Genomic DNA, 23281 nt, shown 5'->3' on the forward strand with positions numbered 1-23281 from the left:
GACTGTGGGAGGAAACTCAAACAGACACTGGGAGAATGTGCAAACTTTCACTCAGACAGTGACCTGAGGCTAGAATTGAACCCAAGTCCCTGGTGCTGTTTGGCAGCAGTGCTTATCACTTAGCCACTGTGCTTCCAATTTTATAGGTTTACTTGGTAATACTGGATTAGATATTAGATCCCACACCCTGGTGCTGGAGAGTATGCTTATTGCATTGAGGTGGCTTCTTCAGGTCAGGCAGGAACAAGGTGAATGCCTTGGTTTCTTTAGATTGTGTGCTCTGATGAGGGGACCCGTGGTGGCCATGAACTAAGTTCTGCTGTCCTGGTCCTACCTACCTGGCCCCTGCACAAGAGAAAAACTTTACAATTTGCTCTTTGAAGACTCATCAAGATGAATGTGACCTTTTCTACTCCTTGTGGCCTCAGTAGCAGTCATCTGTTTTGGTGGCGCTGTGAAGGCTGCAAACTGTTGGCAGAATAATTGGGTAACGTGGAAGGTTTATTTAAAAAGGCAGACCAATGCTTAATCGAAGTGCTGAATGAACTGCTTAATTTGCTGCCATTGCTGAAATAGCCATTGCAGTCCTTCTGTGCACCAGCTCAGATTCAGGTTTCTTAGTTCGTCCCGATAGTGGGATTTTATTCTGGCCACTAAAGTTCCGTGCCCCTGGGTTGATAACATCACAGTGAAGAATCCAGGGCATCTGGAGCCTGAGTGAACATGATCATCGATATGCTTGTGAATCAGATTGAAAGTTTGAAGATCAAACATGGAAGAATCTGGAGGGAGTGTAAGACATAATGGATGAATTCAATGTCAAATCAGAAATAACAAGTGAAATAAAGAGAGAGCAAGAAAAAAATTGGATTACATGTGAGAGATAAAATGGAATGGAGAAGAAAAGCAGAAATTTTATATTTGCATTTTAATATCTCCAACATGTAATACTGGAAGGAGGAGTGAGACACACTTTTGAGTGTCAGACACCTTAATTAATATTAACGAACATTTGACATGTTGTTAAAAGGATTCAACTTGACAAAACAAGATTTAACTTACGATGGGATGATTTGTCCATATCTAGTATACAAATATGACAATTTCATGCCTTTTGATACCTTTCACATTTGACATGCTATTTACAGAAAGCTAATGATGGCATTATAGCAACTTTTGGATATTATCATTTATTTGCACATATGCCACTTGCTTAATTTAACTGTACCATTTGCACATAAATAACAATTCGTTTTACCATTATGTTGAGAGCATAAGCAGGACAACTGTGTCCTCCAAATAGTATTAATAAAAAGATTCATAAATATTTTAAAGTTTTAATTATACGTCTTATAGGTTTACTGGATTATACTTTACTTTTGCTAATCTGGAATTTGGTTTTCTTGTTTAACTTAAATTTTCATTACACAGACTATATTCATGCTTCTTTTATATTTGTTGTGTTAAAGTTGCAATTGAGGTTTGATAACCTAAGCTAATATAGCCTTCCATTTCTAGATGTGATAGCAGAAGATGAACCAGCACCTTGTGCATTCTCAGGGAATGGTCGCCAATGCTCCATGAATGGTACAGAATGCAGGGGTGGGTGGCCGGGTCCAAATGGAGGCATCACAAATTTCGACAACTTTGCTTTTGCAATGCTAACTGTTTTTCAGTGTATAACCATGGAAGGATGGACTGATGTCCTTTATTGGGTAAGTAATTGGCCAAGAAGTGCATGTCAATACTAATAATTCAAATAACATCAGAAGCATTACATGGCATATTTTTCACATAACGTTATGTGACAGGTTGTCTGTTGAGATAAAGCATGATTGTATCTTGCCATATTTCAAGACAGTACAAATATTTGAAATATTATGGAAGGTTTTATTAATATTTTATATTTCTCGAAATTATATGATTATGTTACAGATTACTTCATAATTCCAAAAGTTGTTTATTATTTACTTGCCTTTATTAAAATCTAGAATTGATTTTTAAAAAATGGCTAAAAGTTCAATTAAATAAAGACATATTTGTTATGTTTGGAGTGCCAACAATCTCTGATGATAAATAATGTTTTTGATTTGAAAACTGAATACTGATGTAATATGCATTAAAATGTCGGCTGCTATAATGGCTATAGTCAAATTCAAACGTACAGAGACCTATTTTTCACAAAATGTTTTCAGACTACCTAGTCTTTAATGCAGTTTGGGCTTTAAGTGTTGTTTGCTAATTGTGACTTCAATTGTACTTCATGCAGATGAATTTATTATTTCACATTTTAGTTGAGTTTAAACAACCTCAAGCTAATTCTTTCTGCACTGATTTTAATTTCTAACATTAGGAAAAACTTGGTCTCTGATTGTTAGACTACTTTGTTTTCTCTGGCTAGAAAACTATGCAAGCCAGCCAATAACTCAGAATGACTTGCTTGTGTACTATGTTATAAGCACTTCAATACAATATACATCAACCACCTGCATTCAGATTGTACTTTTGACATATAAAAACAATCTAAAACCATTTCATATTCAAGAATAGATGTCAAACACTTCTGGAAGATTCAATGGAATTGTCAAAAGATGTTGTTCTGAGAGATTTTAGGACAATTTTGGATGTGGAAAGAGTATATGGCAAATTTGTTGAGAGATTCTTCCAAATTGAAGAATGAGGTCTTGAGGCCTTGATCATTAAGATGGAGTACAGAAAGAGGGTGCTAGCTGTTGCACTGTACAATACAGCATAGAGGAAGAAATAAATGGGACACATTGGAAATGTAACGTAATAATTGTGCGCCACTTTCAAGCTACATGTAGAAGCAAATTGGCAAAGGAAATTTTAAAGAATGAGTATCTTTGCTTAAAGCAGTATATGCTAGAGCCAAACAGGGAGTATGCCCTTCTGAACATGGCCATGTGCGATGAGACAGGAATAATCGATTACCTTGATCCTGTCCAAGGCTGTACCATACACTCCCTGGAACACCGCCCAAACTTGTTCTGCAAATGCTGTGTGGTGTTCACCTTTCCTTTGATAGCGCCTTCACTGGGTCCCCTCTTAACACCCATGACACCTTCTAAGCGATAATGATAAAAATATGATGGAATTTCATCTTTCCTTTTGAAAGAGAGAAGTGTGGATCCATGACTAGTGTCTTAAACATGAAAAAAGTTAATTTTGATAGTGGAGGTAATTTGTGAAACCAGACCAAAAAGGTAGAACAATAGTGTTGTATTGGCAGACTTTTGAGGAGACATTTAATAACTTTGAACAAAGATTTATCCCAGTGGGAAAGGAAGGTTCTTTGAGAAGGATGCATCATGCTTGGCTAAATATGGAAGTTACAAATAGTATTAGTTTGGGATGAGCACTGTACAAACCTGCAAAGATTAGTGGTAAGTCACAGATATTCATAACCAGCAAAGAATGATTAAAAATGTAACAGAGGCTGAAAACATCATGAGAGAAGGCAAGCTCATAACTGTGGGTTCATTAAAGGCAAATAAAAAATCTTTGCAGAAATCAGAAAACTTTAAGCTTGTTAGCCTAACATCTGCCATTAGGAAGGTACGAGAATCTGTCATTTAGGAGGTTGTAGCAAGATACTTAGAAAATCACAATTTGAGCGGGCTGAGTGAAAATGGTTTTTGTGAGTGCGAAATTTGGAGTCATAAAGAACTAAAGCACAGAGAAAGCATTTTGGCCCGTTGTCAATGTCAGTCAAAACAGCCATCTCACTATTACACTGGGGCAGCACAGTGGCTCAGTGATTAGCACTGTTGCCTCGCAGCGCCATGGACCCAGGTTCCTTGTGAGCGTGAAATTTGGAGTCATAGAGATGTACAGCATGGAAACAGACCCTTCGGTCCAACCTGTCCATGCTGACCAGATATCCCAACCCAATCTAATCCTACCTGCCAGCATCCGGCCTATATCCCTCCAAACCCTTCCTATTCGTATACCCATCTAAATGCCTCTTAAATGTTGCAATTGTACCAGCCTCCACCACATCCTCTGGCAGCTAATTCCATACATGTACCACCCTCAGCGTGAAAAAGTTTCCTCTCTCACCCTAAACCTATGCCCTCTCGTTCTGGACTCCCCGACCCCAGGGAAAAGACTTTGTCTATTTATCCTATCCATGCCCCTCATAATTTTGTAAACCTCCATAAGGTCACCCCTCAGCCTCTGACGCTCCAGGGAAAACAGCCCCAGCCTGTTCAGCCTCTCCCTATAGCTCAAATCCTCCAATCCTGGCAACATCCTTGTAAATCTTTTCTGAACTCTTTCAAGTTTCATAACATCTTTCCAATAGGAAGGAGACCAGAATTGCATGCAATATTCCAACAGTGGCCTAACCAATGTCCTGTACAGCCGCAACATGACCTCCCAACCCCTGTAATCAATACTCTGACCAATAAAGGAAAGCATAACAAATGCCTTCTTCACTATCCTATCTACCTGCGACTCCACTTTCAAGGAGCTATGAACCTGCACTCCAAGGTCTCTTTGTTCAGCAACACTCCCTAGGACCTTACCATTTAGTGTCCTGCTAAGATTTGTTTTCCCAAAATGCAGCACCTCGCATTTATCTGAATTAAACTCCATCTGTCACTTCTCAGCCCATTGGCCCATCTGATCCAGCTCCTGTTGTAACCTGAGGTAACCCTCTTCACTGTCCACTACACCTCCAATTTTGGTGTTATCTGCAAACTTACTAACTGTACCTCTTATGCTCACATCCAAATCATTTATGTAAATGACAAAAAGTAGTGGACCCAGCACCAATCCTTGTGGCCCTCCACTGGTCACAGGCCTCCAGTCTGAAAAACAACCCTTCACCACCACCCTCTTAAATTACTTACAGTGTGGAAACAGGTCCTTCGGCCCAATAAGTCCACACCGACCCGCCGAAGCGCAACCCACCCAGGCCCATTCCCCTACATTTATCCCTTCACCTAACACGGGCAATTTAGCATGGCCAATTCACCTCACCTGCACATTTTTTGACTGTGGGAGGAAACCAGAGCACCTGGAGGAAACCCACGCAGACGCGGGAGAATGTGCAAACTCCATACAGTCAGTCGCCTGAGGCGGGAATTGAACCCGGGTCTCTGGCACTGTGAGGCAGCAGTGCTAACCACTGCGCCAGTGTGCCACCCTCTGTCTGCTACCTTTGAGCCAGTTCTGTATCCAAATGGCTAGTTCTCCCTGTATACCATGAGATCTAACCTTGCTAATCAGTCTCCCATGGGGAACCTTGTCGAACGCCTTACTGAAGTCCATATAGGTCACATCTACTGCTCTACCCTCAAATCTTCATTGTTACTTCTTCAAAAAACTCAATCAAGTTTGTGAGACGTGATTTCCCACGCACAAAGCCATGTTGACTATCCCTCATCAGTCCTTGCCTTTCCAAATACATGTACATCCTGTCCCTCAGGATTCCCTCCAACAACTTGCCCACCACCGAGGTCAGGCTCACCAGTCTATAGTTCCCTGGCTTGTCTTTACCGCCCTTCTTAAACAGTGGCACCACGTTTGCCAACCTCCAGTCTTCTGGCACCTCACCTGTGACTATCGATGATACAAATATCTCAGCAAGAGGCCCAGCAATCACTTCTGTAGCTTCCCACAGAGTTCTTGGGTACACCTAATCAGGTCCTGGGGATTTATCCACCTTTAACCATTTCAAGACATCCAGCCCTTCCTCCTCGGTAATCTGGACATTTTGCAAGATGTCACCATCTATTTCACTACAGTCTATATCTTCCATATCCTTTTCCACAGTAAATACTGATGCAAAATATTCATTTAGTACCTCCCCCATTTTCTGTGGCTCCACACAAAGGCCGCCTTGCTGATCTTTGAGGGGCACTATTCTCTCCCTAGTTATCCTTTTGTCCTTAATGTATTTGTAAAAACCCTTTGGATTCTTCTTAATTCTATTTTCCAAAGCTATCGCATGTCCCCTTTTTGTCCTCCTAATTTCCCTCTTAAGTATACTCCTACTTCCTTTATACTCTTCTAAGGATTCACTCGACCTATCCTGTCTATACCTGACATATACTTCCTTCTTTTTCTTAATCAAACCCTCAATTTCTTTAGTCATCCAGTATTCCCTATACCGTTCGATTCCAGCCTCAGGCGACCGTCTGTGTGGACTCTGCACATTCTCCCCGTGTCTGCGTGGGTTTTCTCTGGGTGCTCCGGTTTCCTCCCACAGTCCAAAGATGTGCAGGTCAGGTGAATGGCCATGCTAAATTGCCCGTAGTGTTAGGTGCATTGGTCAGAGGGAAATGGGTCTGGGTGGGTTACTCTTCAGAGGGTTGGTGTGGACTGGTTGGGCCGACATGCCTGTTTCCACACTGTTGGGAATCTAATCTATTCTAATCCTATTTTCCTGCACTGGATCCATAGCGTTGTATGCCTTGGCAATACAAGTGCTCATCAAAATACTTGATAAATTTTTTAAATGCTTCTGCTTCTCCCACCTCTTTCTGCCAATGTCGTGAATTCCAGGTTCCTCATCGTCATGGTGAGTAAATTTTTGCTCACATCTCTTCTAAGTCTTCAGACTGTTACCTTAAGTCTATGCCCCCTGGTGATTGATCCTTCCATACAGGAGAAAAGTCTGTTCTTGTTTGTAACCTATCTATGCCTCTCAGAGCTATATCCATAAATGGTTGAAAATTGTTGAGCTTATGGTGATATCCATGAATTGGTAGATATGGTGTGCTTGGATCACCATAAGGTATTTTAGAAAGTGCCGCATAAATGTTGCTGCACATGATGTAGGGTATACCATATTAGCATGAATAATAAGTTGTTAGCTAACAGAAAGCGGAGAATATGGGTACATGGTTAATTTTCTGGTTGGCTAGTTGTAACAACGGAGATAAATGCTATATCCTCAACTACTTATAATCATTATCTACGATATGTTTGTGGGGCCAAATGTATAATAGCTAACTTTGCCAATGACATCAAGCTAAGAAGGAAATTCAGTTGTCAAGAGGTACAGAATCTACAAATGGATATACAGTATATAGATTAAGTGAGTGGGAAAAACCTTGTAAAATGAGTATAATCTGGATAAGTGTGAATTTGTCCATTTTGTTCTGAAGAATAGAAAAACAGTATACTGATTAAGTGAAGGGAGATTGCAGAACTAGGTGGTACAGAGGAATCTGGGGGTCCTGGTGCATGAATCATATAACATTAATATACAGGGTCAACATGAAATTAAGAAGGCAGATAGAATTGTGTCACTTATTGCAACGGAAATGGAATTTACTGCAACTAGGGAATTTACTGCAACTGTACAGGGCATTGGTGAGACCGTATCTGGACTACTGTGTACAATTTTGGTCTCTCTATTTAAAAAACTGATAAACCTACTTTAGAAGCAGTTGAGAGAAGATTCATGAGACTCATTCCTTTGATGAAGGGCTTGTCTTATGAGGAAAGATTCTACAGATTATGCCTATATTCATTGGAATTTCAAAGAGAGGTCATCTTATTGAAACATGTGAGATCTCGAGTGGATTAGATAGGCTGGATATCTGTTGGAGTGGAGAAAGACTAAACCTAGGGGATGTAGTTTAAAAAATAAGAGATCTTTTTAAGACAGGACTGAAGAGAAATATGTTCTTTGAGAGGCTCATTAGTGGAATTCTTTTACCCGCAAGATATTGGAAGCTGGTTCTTGAAATTTATTCAAGGCTGCATTAAATATACTATGAGAGAGTTGAGGGTTGTGCAGTTGCAGACGAGGAAGTGAAACTGAGACTACAACCAGATTGGCCATGATCTTATTGGATGGTGGAGCTGCACATGGGCCAGCTTGAAGAGCCAACTCCTGCTCTTTTGTTCTTATGGTCGCAGTATTGGAAGAGTAGAAAGGGAAGCACTCAGGGCTATATGAGGTTTCAGAAGTATAGCAGGACAGTTAATGGAATGGTTTGGGAACAAGAATTAAGGTCAGAAATAGGATTTTGGGCCACTGTTGCTTGATTAACCGGCACCTTCTGATAGACAGCATGTAGATTCTATGCAATTGTTCATTTAAATGACTGAAATATGCAAACAGCGCGAGGCACACTAGCGCTTAACAGTGGCTACACTGTTAAGTAGGGGCTCTAAAATTGTGACAGACTGGCACCACTTGAAACTAATCTGGTTAGGGAGGGAGGTGTGTTTGCATTCTATCTGGAGAAAGGGGTTAAACTGAAGACTGTGAATGATAGTGCCCTGGGTACTGTTGTAGAACATAGAGACCTAGAGTTACAAGTATATAATTCTTTGAAATTTGCGTCACAGATAGACAGCATGGTTAAGAAGGTGTTTGGCACCCTTGTCTTCATTGCGCAGACTTTTGAGTAGAAGAATTGGGACATAATGTTGAGGTTTTACAAGATGTTGATGAGGCCTCTTCTGGAGTACTGTGTCCAGTTCTGGTTGCCCTATTATAGGAAGGATATTATTAAACCAGAGAGGGTCCGGAAAAGATTTACCAGTATGCTGCCAGGAATGGAGGGTTTGAGAATAGGCCAGACAGCCTGGGATGTTTTTCACTGTAGTGTCGGTGGTTATGGGGTGACCTTATTGAGATGTATGAAATCATGAGGGGTATAGATAAGGTGAATAACAAGGGTATTTGTCATAGGGTAGGAGATTTCAAAGTTGGGGGGCATATTTTTAAGGTGAGAAGAGAAAGATTTAAAAAGGACATGAGGGCAATGTTTTTTGCAGTGGTTAGAGTGTGGAATGAACTGCCAGAGAATGCAGGTACAGTTACAACATTTAAAAGACATTTGGATAAGTACATGAATAGGAACAATTTGGAGGGATATGGGCAGACTAGTTTAATTTGGAAACATGGTCAGATTTTCTGATTGGACTAAAGGGTATGTTTCCATGCTGCATGACTATAACTCCATGTAGGAGAAAGTGAGGTCTGCAGATGCTGGAGATCAAAGTTGAAACTTTATTGCTGGAACAGCACAGCAGGTCAGGCAGCATCCAGGGAACAGGAGATTCGACGTTTCGAGCACAGGCCCTTCTTCAGGAATGAGCAGAGAGTGTTCAGCAGGAGAAGATAAAAGGTAGGGAGGAGGGACTTGGAGGAGGGGCGTTGGAAATGTGATAGGTGGAAAGAGGTCAAGGTGAGGGTGATAGGTCGGAGTAGGATGGAGGCGGAGAGGTCAAGAAGAAGACTGCAGGTCAGGAAGGCGGTGCCGGGCTGGAGGGATTCGGCTGAGACAAGGTGAGGGGAGGGGGGATGAAGAAACTGGTGAAGTCCAAGTTCATCCCCTGTGGTTGGAGGGTTCCCAGTCGGAAGATAAGGCGCTCCTCCTCCGACCGTCGCATTGTTGTGGTTTGGCGGTGGATGAGTCCAATGACCTGCATATCCTCGGTGGAGTGGGAGGGGGAGTTGAAATGCTGTGCTACAGGGTGGTTGGGTTGGTTCGTCCGGGTGGCCCAGAGGTGCTCTCTGAATCGCTCCGCAAGTAGGCGGCCTGTCTCCCCAATATAGAGGAGGCCACACCGGCTGCAGCGGATGCTCCCAGGAGGACCAGTTCAAAATACGTACAACACAGATGGCCTCCTTCTTCAAGGACCGCAATTTCCCCCCCGACGTGGTCGATGGTGCCCTCCACCGCATCTCCTCCACTTCCCGCTCCTCTGCCCTTGAGCCCCGCCCCTCCAACCGCCACCAGGACAGAACCCCACTGGTCCTCACCTACCACCCCACCAATCTCCATGTACAGCGCATCATTCGCCGTCACTTCCGCCACCTCCAAACAGACCCCAGCACCAAGGATATATTTCCCTCCCCTCCCCTATCAGCTTTCCGTAGAGACCACTCCCTCCGCGACTCCCTTGTCAGATCCACACCCCCCACCGACCCAACCTCCTCTCCCGGCACCTTCCCTTGCAACCGCAGGAGGTGCAACACTTGCGCCCACACCTCCCCCCTCACTTCTCTCCAAGGCCCCAAAGGAAACTTCCATATCCGCCACAGATTCACCTGCACCTCCACCCACATCATCTACTGCATCCGCTGCAGCCGGTGTGGCCTCCTCTATATTGGGGAGACAGGCCGCCTACTTGCGGAGCGATTCAGAGAGCACCTCTGGGCCACCCGGACGAACCAACCCAATCACCCTGTAGCACAGCATTTTAACTCCCCCTCCCACTCCACCGAGGATATGCAGGTCATTGGACTCATCCACCGCCAAACCACAACAATGCGACGGTCGGAGGAGGAGCGTCTTATCTTCCGACTGGGAACCCTCCAACCGCAGGGGATGAACTTGGACTTCACCAGTTTCTTCATCCCCCCTCCCCCCACCTTGTCTCAGCCGGATCCCTCCAGCCCGGCACCGCCTTCCTGACCTGCAGTCTTCTTCTTGACCTCTCCGCCTCCATCCTACTCCGACCTATCACCCTCACCTTGACCTCTTTCCACCTATCACATTTCCAACGCCCCTCCTCCAAGTCCCTCCTCCCTACCTTTTATCTTCTCCTGCTGAACACTTTCTGCTCATTCCTGAAGAAGGGCCTGTGCCCGAAACGTCGAATCTCCTGTTCCCTGGATGCTGCCTGACCTGCTGTGCTGTTCCAGCAATAAAGTTTCAACTATAACTCCATGTAGAACACTGAATTATAGCACAGCATTGCAGCAATTGTGCTCCACATCTTTCTGATGCTTCCAAGTCCATCAGCAAGGATGTGAGCCTGAAAGTGATTAGACCAGGCAGCAGAGGGCTGCAGGTCAAAGCCTTTCTTTATTTGGATGATATTGCTGATTTCTGCTCAGATTCACTGTCAATATGCAGATTCATGAGCATCTGTGACCAGTTTGAACTGGCCTCAGGAGCCAAGGTAAATAGAAGCAAGAGTGAGGTCAAGTTCTTTGGGAACCGGGCTGACCGATCCTTTATCTCCTTCACTGTCAGGACAGATTACCTGAAGGTGCTGGTTTGGAGGTGAAATGACTTGTACAAAAAAAACTTAGGAGGAGCATATTGCCAAATTGAGGCAGAAACTGGGCTTTTGGGATTACCACTGCCTCTCCATTGTGAGTAAAACCTGGTCATTGGGTGTGGGGTATACTCGGTATTGTACGTGGCATGGATCTAATCCATTCCCAGAACCTGCGTCATTGCAGTCACCAGAGTCATCTTCCATTTCATATGGAGGTCTAAGATGGACCATGTACAAAGCTCCCAATGAGAAGGAGGGAAAAACGTACTCGATGCCCCCCTCATCCTGATGTGTGCAGCTGCATCAAGCTCTGCATATACCCTCGGTATGCAAACACCAGGTGTCACTATGTACTGAGGTTCTACCTGTCCTTGGTGTTGCAAAGGATAGGACTGGTCTCATTGCTGTGGAATGGTCCGAGTAGTTAGATCATTCTGTATCATCTGCTTTTGATGGAGAAATTCTCAAAAAATGTAGCTTTGACCAAAATGTCTATCAGGAAATGGTCCTTGAGACCCTGCAGGAAAAGGAGAGGGTGGATTCTGTCAGGTTGTCAAAATCATTTGGCAGAATGCCTCCTCACACAAACGTTATGACAACTACCAAGACATAGTGTGGCTGATCTCTGTGTGCCACTGCTTGCTGCCGTCACAGTAGCTTTTGGGGGATAGAGACTGCCATAAATCTTCTGCTGGAATGTGCCTTTGCAAAGCAAGTCTAGAGAAGGATGCGGTCGATTTTGATGAGGTCCCAAGCAGCTTCATAACGCAGGACTTTATGCTTCGGGCCGCACACTGAGGCAAATATCGACTAAGCCTGGAGGACTATCAACTCCGAGAAGGACGCTCTTTGATCTGCCCGAAACTTGTTGGTTTTCCAGTGCAAGGAGTTGACTTTGACTGAATGTTGCAGACTGACACATTCCAAGGTCCAGGACTACATACTGAGGGATGCACTAAAGCTTGGACCGCTAAGGTACAGTGGGGAAAGGCCACCATCTAAGGTCTTTCTGCCAAAGTACAGTACAAGTCTGTTCAGCTATTGGACTTTCTCAGTGCTTCAAATACACTTAACTAGTGTCTTGCATGAGTAAGAAATACCTTTGGATTGTTGGAACTGTCAGGAAAGTCAAACTCCAATGTTTGTTCTCCATATGCAAAGACTGCACAGAGCCAAACTGCTCTCGTGACTATATTTGTATATGAAGATTTTTAATGAATAAAGTATATTTTTGAAATGAGAAACTTGCTAGATTCAGCTATGTCCAATGAACTACAACTCCATCATTCACCTACCAACAATCTATCATTCAGGACTCATACTAACATTTATAGTTTCACCTCACTCTCACATTTAATTTAGCTGGAAGTCTCGGCTTGCAAATGCTACTAGCTATTCAATCATGACAAGCATAGCTCCTGAACATTGTGTGACACCTATTGAAGTCCAACTTTTTTGCAGTGGAAGATAACACCTAACTGCAGAAAGCAGAATTTGTAGGACAAGCGCATCTACATGTCCTTACTGCCATGGAAGATGGCACTGTCACTGGCCAGCCACGAGGCTTAAACAATTGAAGATGATGGTATATTCATATCTATTTCTCTTCTTCAAATCCCATTAACAATCCCACAATTTTATCAGACTTCACTTGTAAATGGCCTTACTTTCCCTATTCACTTTAACCTTATTTATGTGCCTTCTTCCTTTCAGATACACAGTATCTTGGCTTGGCAGTGGCTGAAGAACAGGAAGACAATATTGAAGAAATATTGTCATTCGCTCCCATACTCAGACCCTTCACCTCACATACTAAGCAGAAACAATATCTTCAAGACAGGATCTGCACGCGTTGTGATGCAGCAGACCTGAAGGCCTGCAGCCAGGGTATTTGTCAAGGGTAGCACAAGTGATAGCTTAGATGAAGGCAAAGTTGCACATCGATTCTGCTGTAGATGAAGACACTGGGCATTTTGTAGGGTTAATGCACATGCACACTAAAATGTTCGGATTATTTGCAGGCCTATCCGAAAACCTACCATTGCTGTCAAGGAGCCTGGAGGAGTTGGCAACAATTGGTACAGGATTTTGTCCAGAGGATGGCGCCTATTCTTTCCAGCATGGAAGTTGGTGGCCGACTCTGAGGGCAATTGCAGACCCAACATTGATGATCTGTTCGCTGAGGTGTCAACTTTCATTGGAACATGGGCACAAGCCTCCCAATATCTGAAAGGGGCAGGACAAATTCAAATTGGAAGGATTGAAGCTCGGCTTGTTGTCACAAAATACCGGCATGTAAAGGGACTGAAGGATCTCAAACAGTCCAGCAATCTGTCCTGCAACACATTGCTATGATTGCAGAGATGCCATCCTCTCTGAGTGACAGTCGCATTATGAAGCATGAACCTATTGCCCTTTCTCAGAATGAGTTTTTGCTCATCCACCCTGCCATGTCAGCAGTGCTTCTGGTGTTGCCTGTCAGTCAACCAGCTCATGCTGTCATCCACACCAGTTACTAAAATGCTATCGTTACAAAATCAGATCAGATGCTGGAAATTCTGCAGTGAGTAGCACATCACCTGACTCCCCAAAGCCTGTGCATCATTTACAAGTGAAAAAGAATATGATGGAATCTGCTCCATTGTCTCGATGAGTATGGTTCCAACAATACTCTCAAAGCACCCACACAGCAGCCCACTTGATCACCAGCTTATCTATCATTTTAACTATTCACTCTTCTCACCATTAACACACAGTCGTAACACTGTAACCTGTGAAAGATGCACCGCAGGAGGTTGCCAATCTCCTTTGTACAACTGACCTAGAGAACACCAGTATTTGCAAGTTTATCTCTGAGCACACAGCATCTTGACCTCGAATTATAATTCCATTCCTTCGTTATCAGTGGATCAAAATCCCAGAGCACTTGCCCAACAGTACTGCAACTTTACCTATATCGGGTGTACTGCAGCAGTTCAAGAAAGTGAGTCACCCCAGCTTTAAAGGGCAGTTAGGATGAACAACAGTGATATTACTATGTCATGAATGAATTAAAACAAAAATTAATATCACCTTGCCTGAAAGTTAAATGATGATTTATTTCAATGACTGTAATCACAATGTTTCTCGATGATAAATTGCAGGTCAGATACTAATTCAACAGTAGGCACTGATTGATATCATAGTCTTCCCACTGTGCATCTTTCTGGTGCACGCACTGGGTGTCCTGCCTATCACCTTTCTCAGGTGAAATCAGTAACGACCATTCAAATGGTTAGCAGTTCACTACGACCAGCACCACTATAGAGCTAAATTTTGCAACCAATATATTTTTGTAAAAGATCTACAATCATATTAATTTTTGCAGCCAACCTTACCAGTATTTTATGGTCTGGTTGAAACTACAGTTCCTGATCCCTCTTCTCTTTCACAGTAACATGCCTGTTTCTTTTTAAGAGTACAATTGCTGAAACCAAATTATCCTTTTGCCATTTTCCCCATATCAACATGTTTCTTTGCAGTTTCCTTTAATGTTTTAAACAAATTAACTATACTTCATTTTGTGGCATTATTTTCAAACTTTAACACCATTCCCTTTTGCCTTGAGACCAAATAATTGAAATACTATTTGAACAGAAGCATTGTCCAAAAGATCATCTCTCTCTCTCCTTCCAGTCATAAGCACAGTGTAAATCATAGGTTCCATAATAGTAAGAGATTGCTTTCAACAGCTTGAAAATGTTAGCTCACCCCCATATCTGTAGATGTGGTTACCAATGGGCAGGATGTGGATATGAAGCATCCTTTTCAGGGAAGTACAAGCATGAATACAAGCAAAGAATGTGTCAAAACATGAGTTTCCTACTTCAGAATGTAGGAATAAAATGTTCACCATTTTATTAACTTTTCTGGCTGAGGCTCTTAAATAATCCAAAGTCAAACAAATGTGTGAGTTGCATTTTGAAATACAATTTGTGTATAATTTGTAAATATGCATGAGTTATCAGGTTACTTGTATAAATTTTTAAGTGAAAACAAAAAAAACTATAAATATAAATACTATCTATAAATAAGTGTAACAATATGTAAATAGTTTATCTGTTATACAAGGATCTAATTTATTTTAAATAGTAACTTTTATAGCTAATTTAACAAACCACCTATGTGGCCGTGATATAACTTGCTGTCATCTTTACAGATGAATGATGCCATGGGATATGAATTACCTTGGGTCTATTTTGTCAGTCTCGTCATCTTTGGATCTTTTTTCGTTCTTAATCTTGTACTTGGTGTATTGAGCGGGTAAGCTTCTATTTCATTTTGCCTGGAATGCAAAGCCCTAAATCCAGTTACCATGTTGGACTTCTGGAAAGATGGGAAAAAAAAATGTACAATGGTTCTGTACACCAAAGGAGGACTATGTTGGTGAACAATTGATTCTCATTAAAAATATTACCTTTCCTAATTATTATTTTACTTTGCTATCAGGGCAAAAAAAAAGAAGAGAATTGCAGTAACCCTTTAGGTTGATACTAATTATCCAAGGACCAAAGTGACTGGCTGAAGGGCTTTGCCATATTAAGTTGCATAATACCATAATAGCCCTTTTCCATTTTTCAGGTTAATGATGCAATTGGATTAGAATGGCCATGGATATATTTTGTTAGCCTGATCATCCTCGGCTCATTTTTTGTACTTAACCTCGTTCTTGGTGTACTTAGTGGGTAAGCTGCTGAATTATATGGAACTACCTCTGCTCCATTAGAGGTGCTCTTATTTAAACAAATGCTCTTTGCATGCATCTTGAGAGATTGTGCATCAGTTTTATTTGCAGGTTGTTTTTTCATGGGGAGCATGCATGGCACAGTGAATTAAGAGCAAGCTGTTTAATTTGAGGTAACAGATACCTGTTACTTGTTATGAAATAATGCATCTGGAACAGTTAACTGCATGTTATCTTCAACTGTTAAAATATCTATCTTTTACATTAAAATTTGGCATTTCCTCTTTCCTGGGATTCTGATGTATAGTTTGTTGTGTGTGAGTGATTGTGTTTTCTTGGGCTCAGTGTTGAATTATCATGTTTTCCTGTTATATGAGTGAATACAACATAGTTCTGCAACTCCATCCTAGAAAGAATTAACTCTAAGTTCAGCTTCTTAATTAATTTAATTGTCTACTGTTCAGTGCCCTTTTATAATAGATCTACATGATTGAGAGATATTTTGAGTTTGATGGAAATATTTATACTAGAATAGTGTGTACAATAGGGAGTAACAATTATTAGTGTATTGGATTGAACTTTTATAATACACACAGTTTATGTGGCATGCATGTATTGTAAGAAAGGGGAACATTTCCTTATGCTTTATGAAAGAAGCAATAGCTAATCATTAATCTGTTTATTAAAAATCACATTTTAAACTTGACCAGACAAGATAATGGTCCAAGATGGCTTAAGCTGTGCCCAGTTTTCTTCTCTTTGTTTTACCTCTTTGGAGTTCTTTTCTTCATCTCTCCCGGCCTTCGGCGTCGACTCCCAGCTTCTAGTGTCGACTCCCAGCCTCCTTTGGTGGCCATTGCAACAGTCTTGTGTGGCAGCCTCCCAGCCTGGTGTAGTGGCCTCCCAGTTTGGTGTGGCAACCTCTCCACCCGGTGTGCGGCCTCTGTGGGCAGCCTCCTGGCATGGTGCCCCCTAATCCCAATGTGATTGTCTGGAGCAATATCCCCGCCTCGCAATTCTCAAGGTGAGTCCCAGTGTGATCAAGAGCCAGGGCTTGGCACGGTCTGGAGCCAGAATAAGCTGGAGGCTAGGTGGCAGCATGGTCTGGGTCAGAAGGCCACTGTTCTGGATTTTTATTTTTGCAACGCTGGACATTTTATTTCTCTATTTTCGAAGATCTTGTAACTAAAGAAGCTGTACCTAGGTACCTTTGTAAGATGATGCTGTAAGTGGTGACACATGAATTTTTCACTGTACTCATTGTGTGTGACAATAAAGTTAATTCAATTCACAGATGACACTTTTATCATTATAAATTTATATTTTAAAGAGTTTATAAATAAATGGGTTTTGGCCTTAGAACTGTAGTTTCCCACGGTGAATGTTACAAGTTCAAATTAGTTACCAAAGATGCTGTAGGAGTGTGGTAGGTAGTTAATGACGTGGGTTTGGTAAACTAAGGCAAGAAAGTTCACTCTGCTTCACAGGGAGAAATCTTCCAAAATACTGAATGCAACTCAAATTCAGTTTAAAAAAAGGTACTGCTCATAGTGCTTTTCAACATGTGGGGATTAAAAATGAAGAAAATTTCAGGATGATTTAAACTTTATGTTCACCTATTTGACAGGTTACACAGATAATCATGTAGCATGCAGTCAGCTACACATTTGCTTTGTTAGGACATGGGTTACACCTAAGTAAATGATGAAAAATGTGAGATAACAAACTTGGGAATAAATTGAATTTGAGTAATGTTCTCCCTTCTTTTCTGGTCTGTACATGCCATTTGTCCTAACTAGCTATGGAGAAGTCAGTGATCTATTTCTAGATTTTAACCAAAACCACTTTATGCCTGGTTCTGAAAGTATTGTCCTCTGCCTCATATATCACTTCATATCTCCCAATGATGAAACAGTTAAGTTCAAAAAGTAGCCTTTGAAGAAATGTGGTCTTACACCATTTCTGGCCATTTTAAAGAAGGCCACTGAAGGCAATCATGTCCCACTGCGTCAGCTTTCATTCTGCAGGACTTTTAACCATCAGAAGAGTCAAGCAAGAGGATTTTAACAAATTCTGTGTCAATTTGCTTTCAACAAATTATTTTGAGCAAGAATTGTATTAAACCAGACTATGCACTGTACAAAATGTAAACTGTTGATTGAATGTTTAATGCACTGTTTATTGTAGCAATTTGTTTTTGGGTCTATCTGTGGATTAGATTGAGGACTTTGGCAATATCTGTTCACTAAAGCTATTGCAAACGGTGCATAATGGATGAATAAAGATATTGAGGTTTTGGTCAAGAATAAAAAAGAATCATTATTTAGGCAACTGAGTTCAAATGAATTTTTTTTGAACAGTATAAAGAGTGTAGGTTGAGGAAGAAGATGGACATTCTGAAGGTTCCCTTGTTGAAGTTGGCCTCATTGGAACATATGCAACAGAGATGGAGGATCTGGGAGAATGGGATGGAGTCTTCACAGGAAATAGGGTGTGATGATGTGTTGTCCAGATAGCTGTGGGGAGACAGTGAGTTTATTATGGATATTAGTGGCCAGTCTATCCCCAGAAATGGAAACAGATGTTGAGGAAGAGAAGGGAGGAGTCAGAGATAGACCAGGTGAAAGTAAGGGCGGGAAAGAAATTGGAAGCAAATTTGATGAACTTTTCCAATTCTGTACGAGAGAAAGAAGCAGCACCGATGATTTTGATATATCAGATAAAGATTTGTGGATGGGGACCAGAATAAGACAGAAACAAGGAATATTCTGTGTACCACACAATGAGACAGGCATAACTGGGGACCATGCGAGTACCCATGGCTACCCCTCTGACCTGCAGAAGATGAGAGCGTTAAAACAGAAGTTGTTGAGGGTGAGGACGATCTTGGCCAAGTGAAGCAGTGTGGTGGTAGGTAGGGCCAGAATGGGCCTTTGTTCCAGGAAGAAGCGGAGTGTCCAAAAAGTGGTATTCATGCTGAAGATGAAGTTAGGGGAGGTGTTCAGGGAAGGGGAGAGGGAAGTAGATAGGTGGAGATGGAGCCCAGAGAGATATGAATGGAGTAAGTAAATAAGGAAATTATGGGTATCAAGAAGAGCTGAATAAGTGATAGTAAGAGCTAAAGAGAAAGAGAGATTAGAAAGTCTGGACTGAAAGCAATCCATATAATGCAATAATAGGACCAGTAGTAGATGCGAATGGATGACTGTGCTAAAAACAATCCATATCTTAACAGAACCATGTGTGGGTGGGTAAAAAATATTAAAACATAAAATCAAATTCAATAACTTTGGATTCTAAGTCCTCGACGCTGCAGGGTCCTCAAATGAGAAAAATGAGATGTTCTTCGAGTTTTTGCTGAGGCTCACTGGAACACTGCACCAGGCCTGTGATGGAATTTTGGCATGGGAACATGGTGGGAGACAACTGGATGTGCAGGGTTATTTTTGCAGACAGAACATCTGTGTGTTCTGCAAAGCAGTCGCACAGCCTGTGTTTTGTCTCCCCATTGTAGAGGAGAACACAATGTGAACAACAAATATAGCAAACTGGATTGAATGAAGTGCAGGTAAATCACTGCTTACCTGGAAATTATGTCTGGGGACTTGGATGGGTGAGGATTGATGGGCAGTTATTACATCTTTTGCAATTGCATGCGAAGATGCAATTGAGGTGTGAAGAAGTGTTCAGAATGGAGGTGGAGTGGGCCAGAGCTTCCCGGAGGGATTGGTCCCTGCAAATGTCTGATTCCAAGATTCTTTAAATCAAATTTTACTTCTTTTAATATCAGGTTGAGTTCTGAGGAATGGTTGGATGGGTTAGAATGGTATCTAGGAGAAAGTGAGGAATGCAGATGCTGGAGATCAGATTAAAAAAGTGCAGTGCAGGAAAAGCACAGCCGGTCAGGCAGCATCCAAAAAGCAGGAGAGTTGATGTTTTGATATATCTTTATCCGATATATCAAAATCATCGGTGCTGCTTCTTTCTCTCGTACAGAATTGGATAAGCCCTTCATCAGGGTGGGGCCAAGGGGGCTGAAAGATAAATGGGATGAGGGTGGGGCTTGGGGGAAGGTAGCTGGGAATGCAATAGGTGGATGAAGGTGGGGGTGAATATGATAGGTGGAGCGGAGGGTGGAGCAGATAGGTGGGAAAGAAGATGGACAGGTATGACAGTTCAAAAGGGCGGTGTCTAATTGGAGGGTTGGATCTTCCTCCAACCACATGGATCAATGTTGATCTCACCAGTTTCTTCATCCCCCCACCCATCTTTTCCCAGATTCAACCCTCCAACCTGGCACTGTCCTACCTGTCCATCTTCCTTCCCACCAATCCACTCCAACCTTCGTCCATCTATCGCATTCCCAGCTACCTTCCCCCCCCCCCCCCCCAGCCCCACCGCGCCACCCCACCACATTCCTGATGAAGAGTTTGTGCCCGAAACGTCGACTCTTCTTCTCTTCGGATGCTGCCTGACCGGCTGTGCTTTACCAGCACCACACCTTTTGACTTAGGATTGTGTATATGAGGATTTAGAAGAGTAAGTGGTGACTTAATCAAACATAATCATATGGGGAGTATAATTACTCTTGCTGGGGAATTGACGCCTGGTATCATTGCATAAAAATAAGGGATCACCCGATTAAAACAGATGAAGCAATCATCTGTCACTTCCTTAAAAGATGATGGAAATTGAGTCTTTGAATATTTATAAGGCAAAGGTGGAAGATTCTTCGTAAGCAAGGGGGTGGAAGCTTTTCGGGGTTGGCATAAATGTGAAGTTCAGGTTGCAATCAGATCAGCCATGATCTTTTTGAATGGCAGGAAGACTCAAGGGACCAAGTGGCCACTCCTGCTCCTAACCTGTATTTTCTTGTCAATAACTGAAAGTCTCTCAAATAATTCAAGGAGAAGCCAGATATTCTGTCCTTTGTTCCGGTTAGTAAACTTGCCACATGGATTTCACTACCATTGAACCATATGGACTGTAGTCATTCAAGAAGGTGGCTCACCACACATTCTCAAGTGAAATTAGTGAAGGGAAATAAGAGCTGGTCTAGCCCAAGATGTCCTCATCACATTAAAAAAAAACTTTTATTTTTCAAAATCTGATCTGTTTCTCTTGATTCAGTGGTAACCAGGTCACTTTGGCTTTTGGTGGTACAACTATCAGGAGGTCACATGTCCCTTTCAATTATGTCATTATGATTTGAACTTAAAGAAAGATGTAACCATCTTTTAAAATCTCACATTTGTTAGATGTGCCATAATGACTCTGTTTTTAAGTTGCTGCTGTCCAGTCAATAGTGTTGTAATTTTTCACGGCAGGAAATTGCCACTGTAGGCCAAAGAAAAGTTCTCAGCACTCATGAAACTGGATCAGGGAGACATGGAATGTGTGCATGGATGTTTGGACATGTAAATAACCTTTCAGAAGCTAGAAGAGCATTCCTTTCCTGCCTAGTATAATGTGATACTTTGTTTATATCTATTTCTTTTGTCCTGAGCAAGCCAGCAATCTATGACTGGTAATAGCTATGGAACTGACCTATCCAAAAATTGCTAGGTGTTTTACAGTTGTGTCCAACAATAAAGAAGGAGCCTATTACAAGTTTTTTGATAGGAACCTTAGGATAGTTTGGGGTCATTGAAGAGGAGTTCAAAATTTACTAGCAGTGGGACATAGAATGAAGAAGACTCCTTGTTCAGAGTGCTGCAATTACTGGGAAGGCAGCTGAGCTACATACATTCTATGTAGGGGACTCAGTGCAGAGTCATGAGTAGCTAGATGACCCCATGTTCACACTGAGGAGTTGAGTGAACTGTTGGAGTCAGGACTCAGAAACAAATTCTGGAGAATGAGAAACTAGAAAGCTCTCTCACTGTGCTTGGGTAGCTGTGAAAAGCTTGAAAGAAACCTGCAATACTTCAGTTGTGATCCTTTGTGAATTTTAGTGAGATTTGATGACTCACTTATCACTTACATCTGGGGATAGTTGCTGAGAAATTCGAGGGAGCTATCTTGATTGTATTTACAGTTTGATTTGCGCTGTGGGGTGTCCAATCACAGTCTATGCAATACATGAACCATATTAATTTGGGTGCTTAGAACTTATGTTACATATGCATTGCAGACTGTATTACTGTTCTATTGTATTATAACTTATTGCTGTATGTTCAAACTATGAAAACTTACGGTCTTATTCTCTGAAACCCTGGATTTCTCACTTTGTCTACTCCAAAAGCAAATGTTATTGGTCTCTAACCAGGTTGTAATGATGAATTTGAGATCTGGTCTAGGAATATAGCATTATCCATGCAAGGAATGTTTAAAACAGAAGTGAGCAGATTTACTTCCCGGGTCTCCTCTGGTGCTGATTCCTCTTCCTGCCAATATAGCTTGTTGAAAAAGCCACAACTACTTACCTGCTCAAACACTCACTTACAACAGGAGTCAAAATCTTGACCATTGTTTCCATAATGCATCATTCTTCTTTGAATAGAAGAGTAAATTAAAATTGGAGTCTGTTGGATCAGTGAAACTCCATAAGCAATTGATTCTAAGTGCCATCCAACTATCTGAATTCCAATTGATGAGCAGAAATAAAATTTGTTCTCTTCTGACATTTTGTAAAGAAAGTGGAATTGACAGTTGAAGGTGCAGATGATATGAAAATTGGTAGAGTGGACAGTGAGGCGAATGGTCTCAAATTGTAGTCTGATATTGATCAGTTGGTAAATTTGACAATATAATGGCAGTTAGCATTTAAACCTGATAAGTATGAGGTGATACATTTTGGGAGGCCCAATAAGGGAAGGATAGGCACAATGAATGGTAGGTCCTGGGACTACTGACGACCAAAGGGAGACTCGTGTACAGGACTGTAGATCCCTGAAGGTGTCAGCACAGGTAGACAGAAGGCATACGAGATGCTTGTCTTCATTAGCCAGAATGTTGCACAAAGGAATGAGGAAGTCTTGTTATAGCTTTGTAAAACATTGGTTAGGCCACGGCTGGAATACTGTGTACAATTCTGGTTGTAACACTATTGGAAGAGTGCGATTGCATTGGAGGGGGTGCACAAGCGATTCACCAGGATGTTGCCTGGGATGGAAATTCTCAGTTATCAGGAGAGACCGGATAGGCTGGGTTTGTTTTCCTTGGAGCGCAGGAGGCTGAGGGGGCAATCTGATTGTGGTATACAAAATTATGATAGGCATAGACAGAGTAGATCTTGAGGATCTCTTCCCCATGGCAGATGTGTCTAAGACCAGAGGGCATAGTTTAAGGTAAGGAGCAAGTGGTTTAGAGAAAATCTGAGAAATAAATTTCACTCCGAGGATGGTAAAAATATGGAACATGCTGCCTGAGAGGGGTGGTGGAGGCAGATAACCTTGCAACTTTTAAAAAGAACTATATGACTACTGTGAGAAACAAAAGCTCACTCACTTTAATAATTTCAGTCCGAGACCAAATTTCTGAACAGCAGCTTCTTTTTATTTGTACACCTGCGGGTGGGTGCTTTGTCTAATTACCAGGTAAGGCAATGACAAAATG

General features: G+C 41.9%; 1 protein-coding gene across 13 annotated transcripts in view; it reads left to right on the plus strand.

Annotated features, from left to right (window-relative positions):
- Positions 1–23281, plus strand: part of LOC122559001 (voltage-dependent L-type calcium channel subunit alpha-1D-like) — a 672668-nt gene that overhangs the window by 326100 nt on the left and 323287 nt on the right. For all 13 annotated transcript variants that reach the window (XM_087994295.1, XM_087994294.1, XM_043708069.2 and 10 more), the window contains exons 7-8: positions 1519–1715; positions 15200–15303. In XM_087994295.1, coding sequence (XP_087850421.1) covers positions 1519–1715; positions 15200–15303 — 301 coding nt within the window. The remainder of the gene's footprint in view (positions 1–1518; positions 1716–15199; positions 15304–23281) is intronic.

Source organism: Chiloscyllium plagiosum, unplaced genomic scaffold (genome assembly GCF_037043375.1).
Source record: "Chiloscyllium plagiosum isolate Xiang-an unplaced genomic scaffold, Cpla_swu_hap1 HiC_scaffold_14, whole genome shotgun sequence".
In the NCBI taxonomy this organism is placed as follows: domain Eukaryota; kingdom Metazoa; phylum Chordata; class Chondrichthyes; order Orectolobiformes; family Hemiscylliidae; genus Chiloscyllium; species Chiloscyllium plagiosum.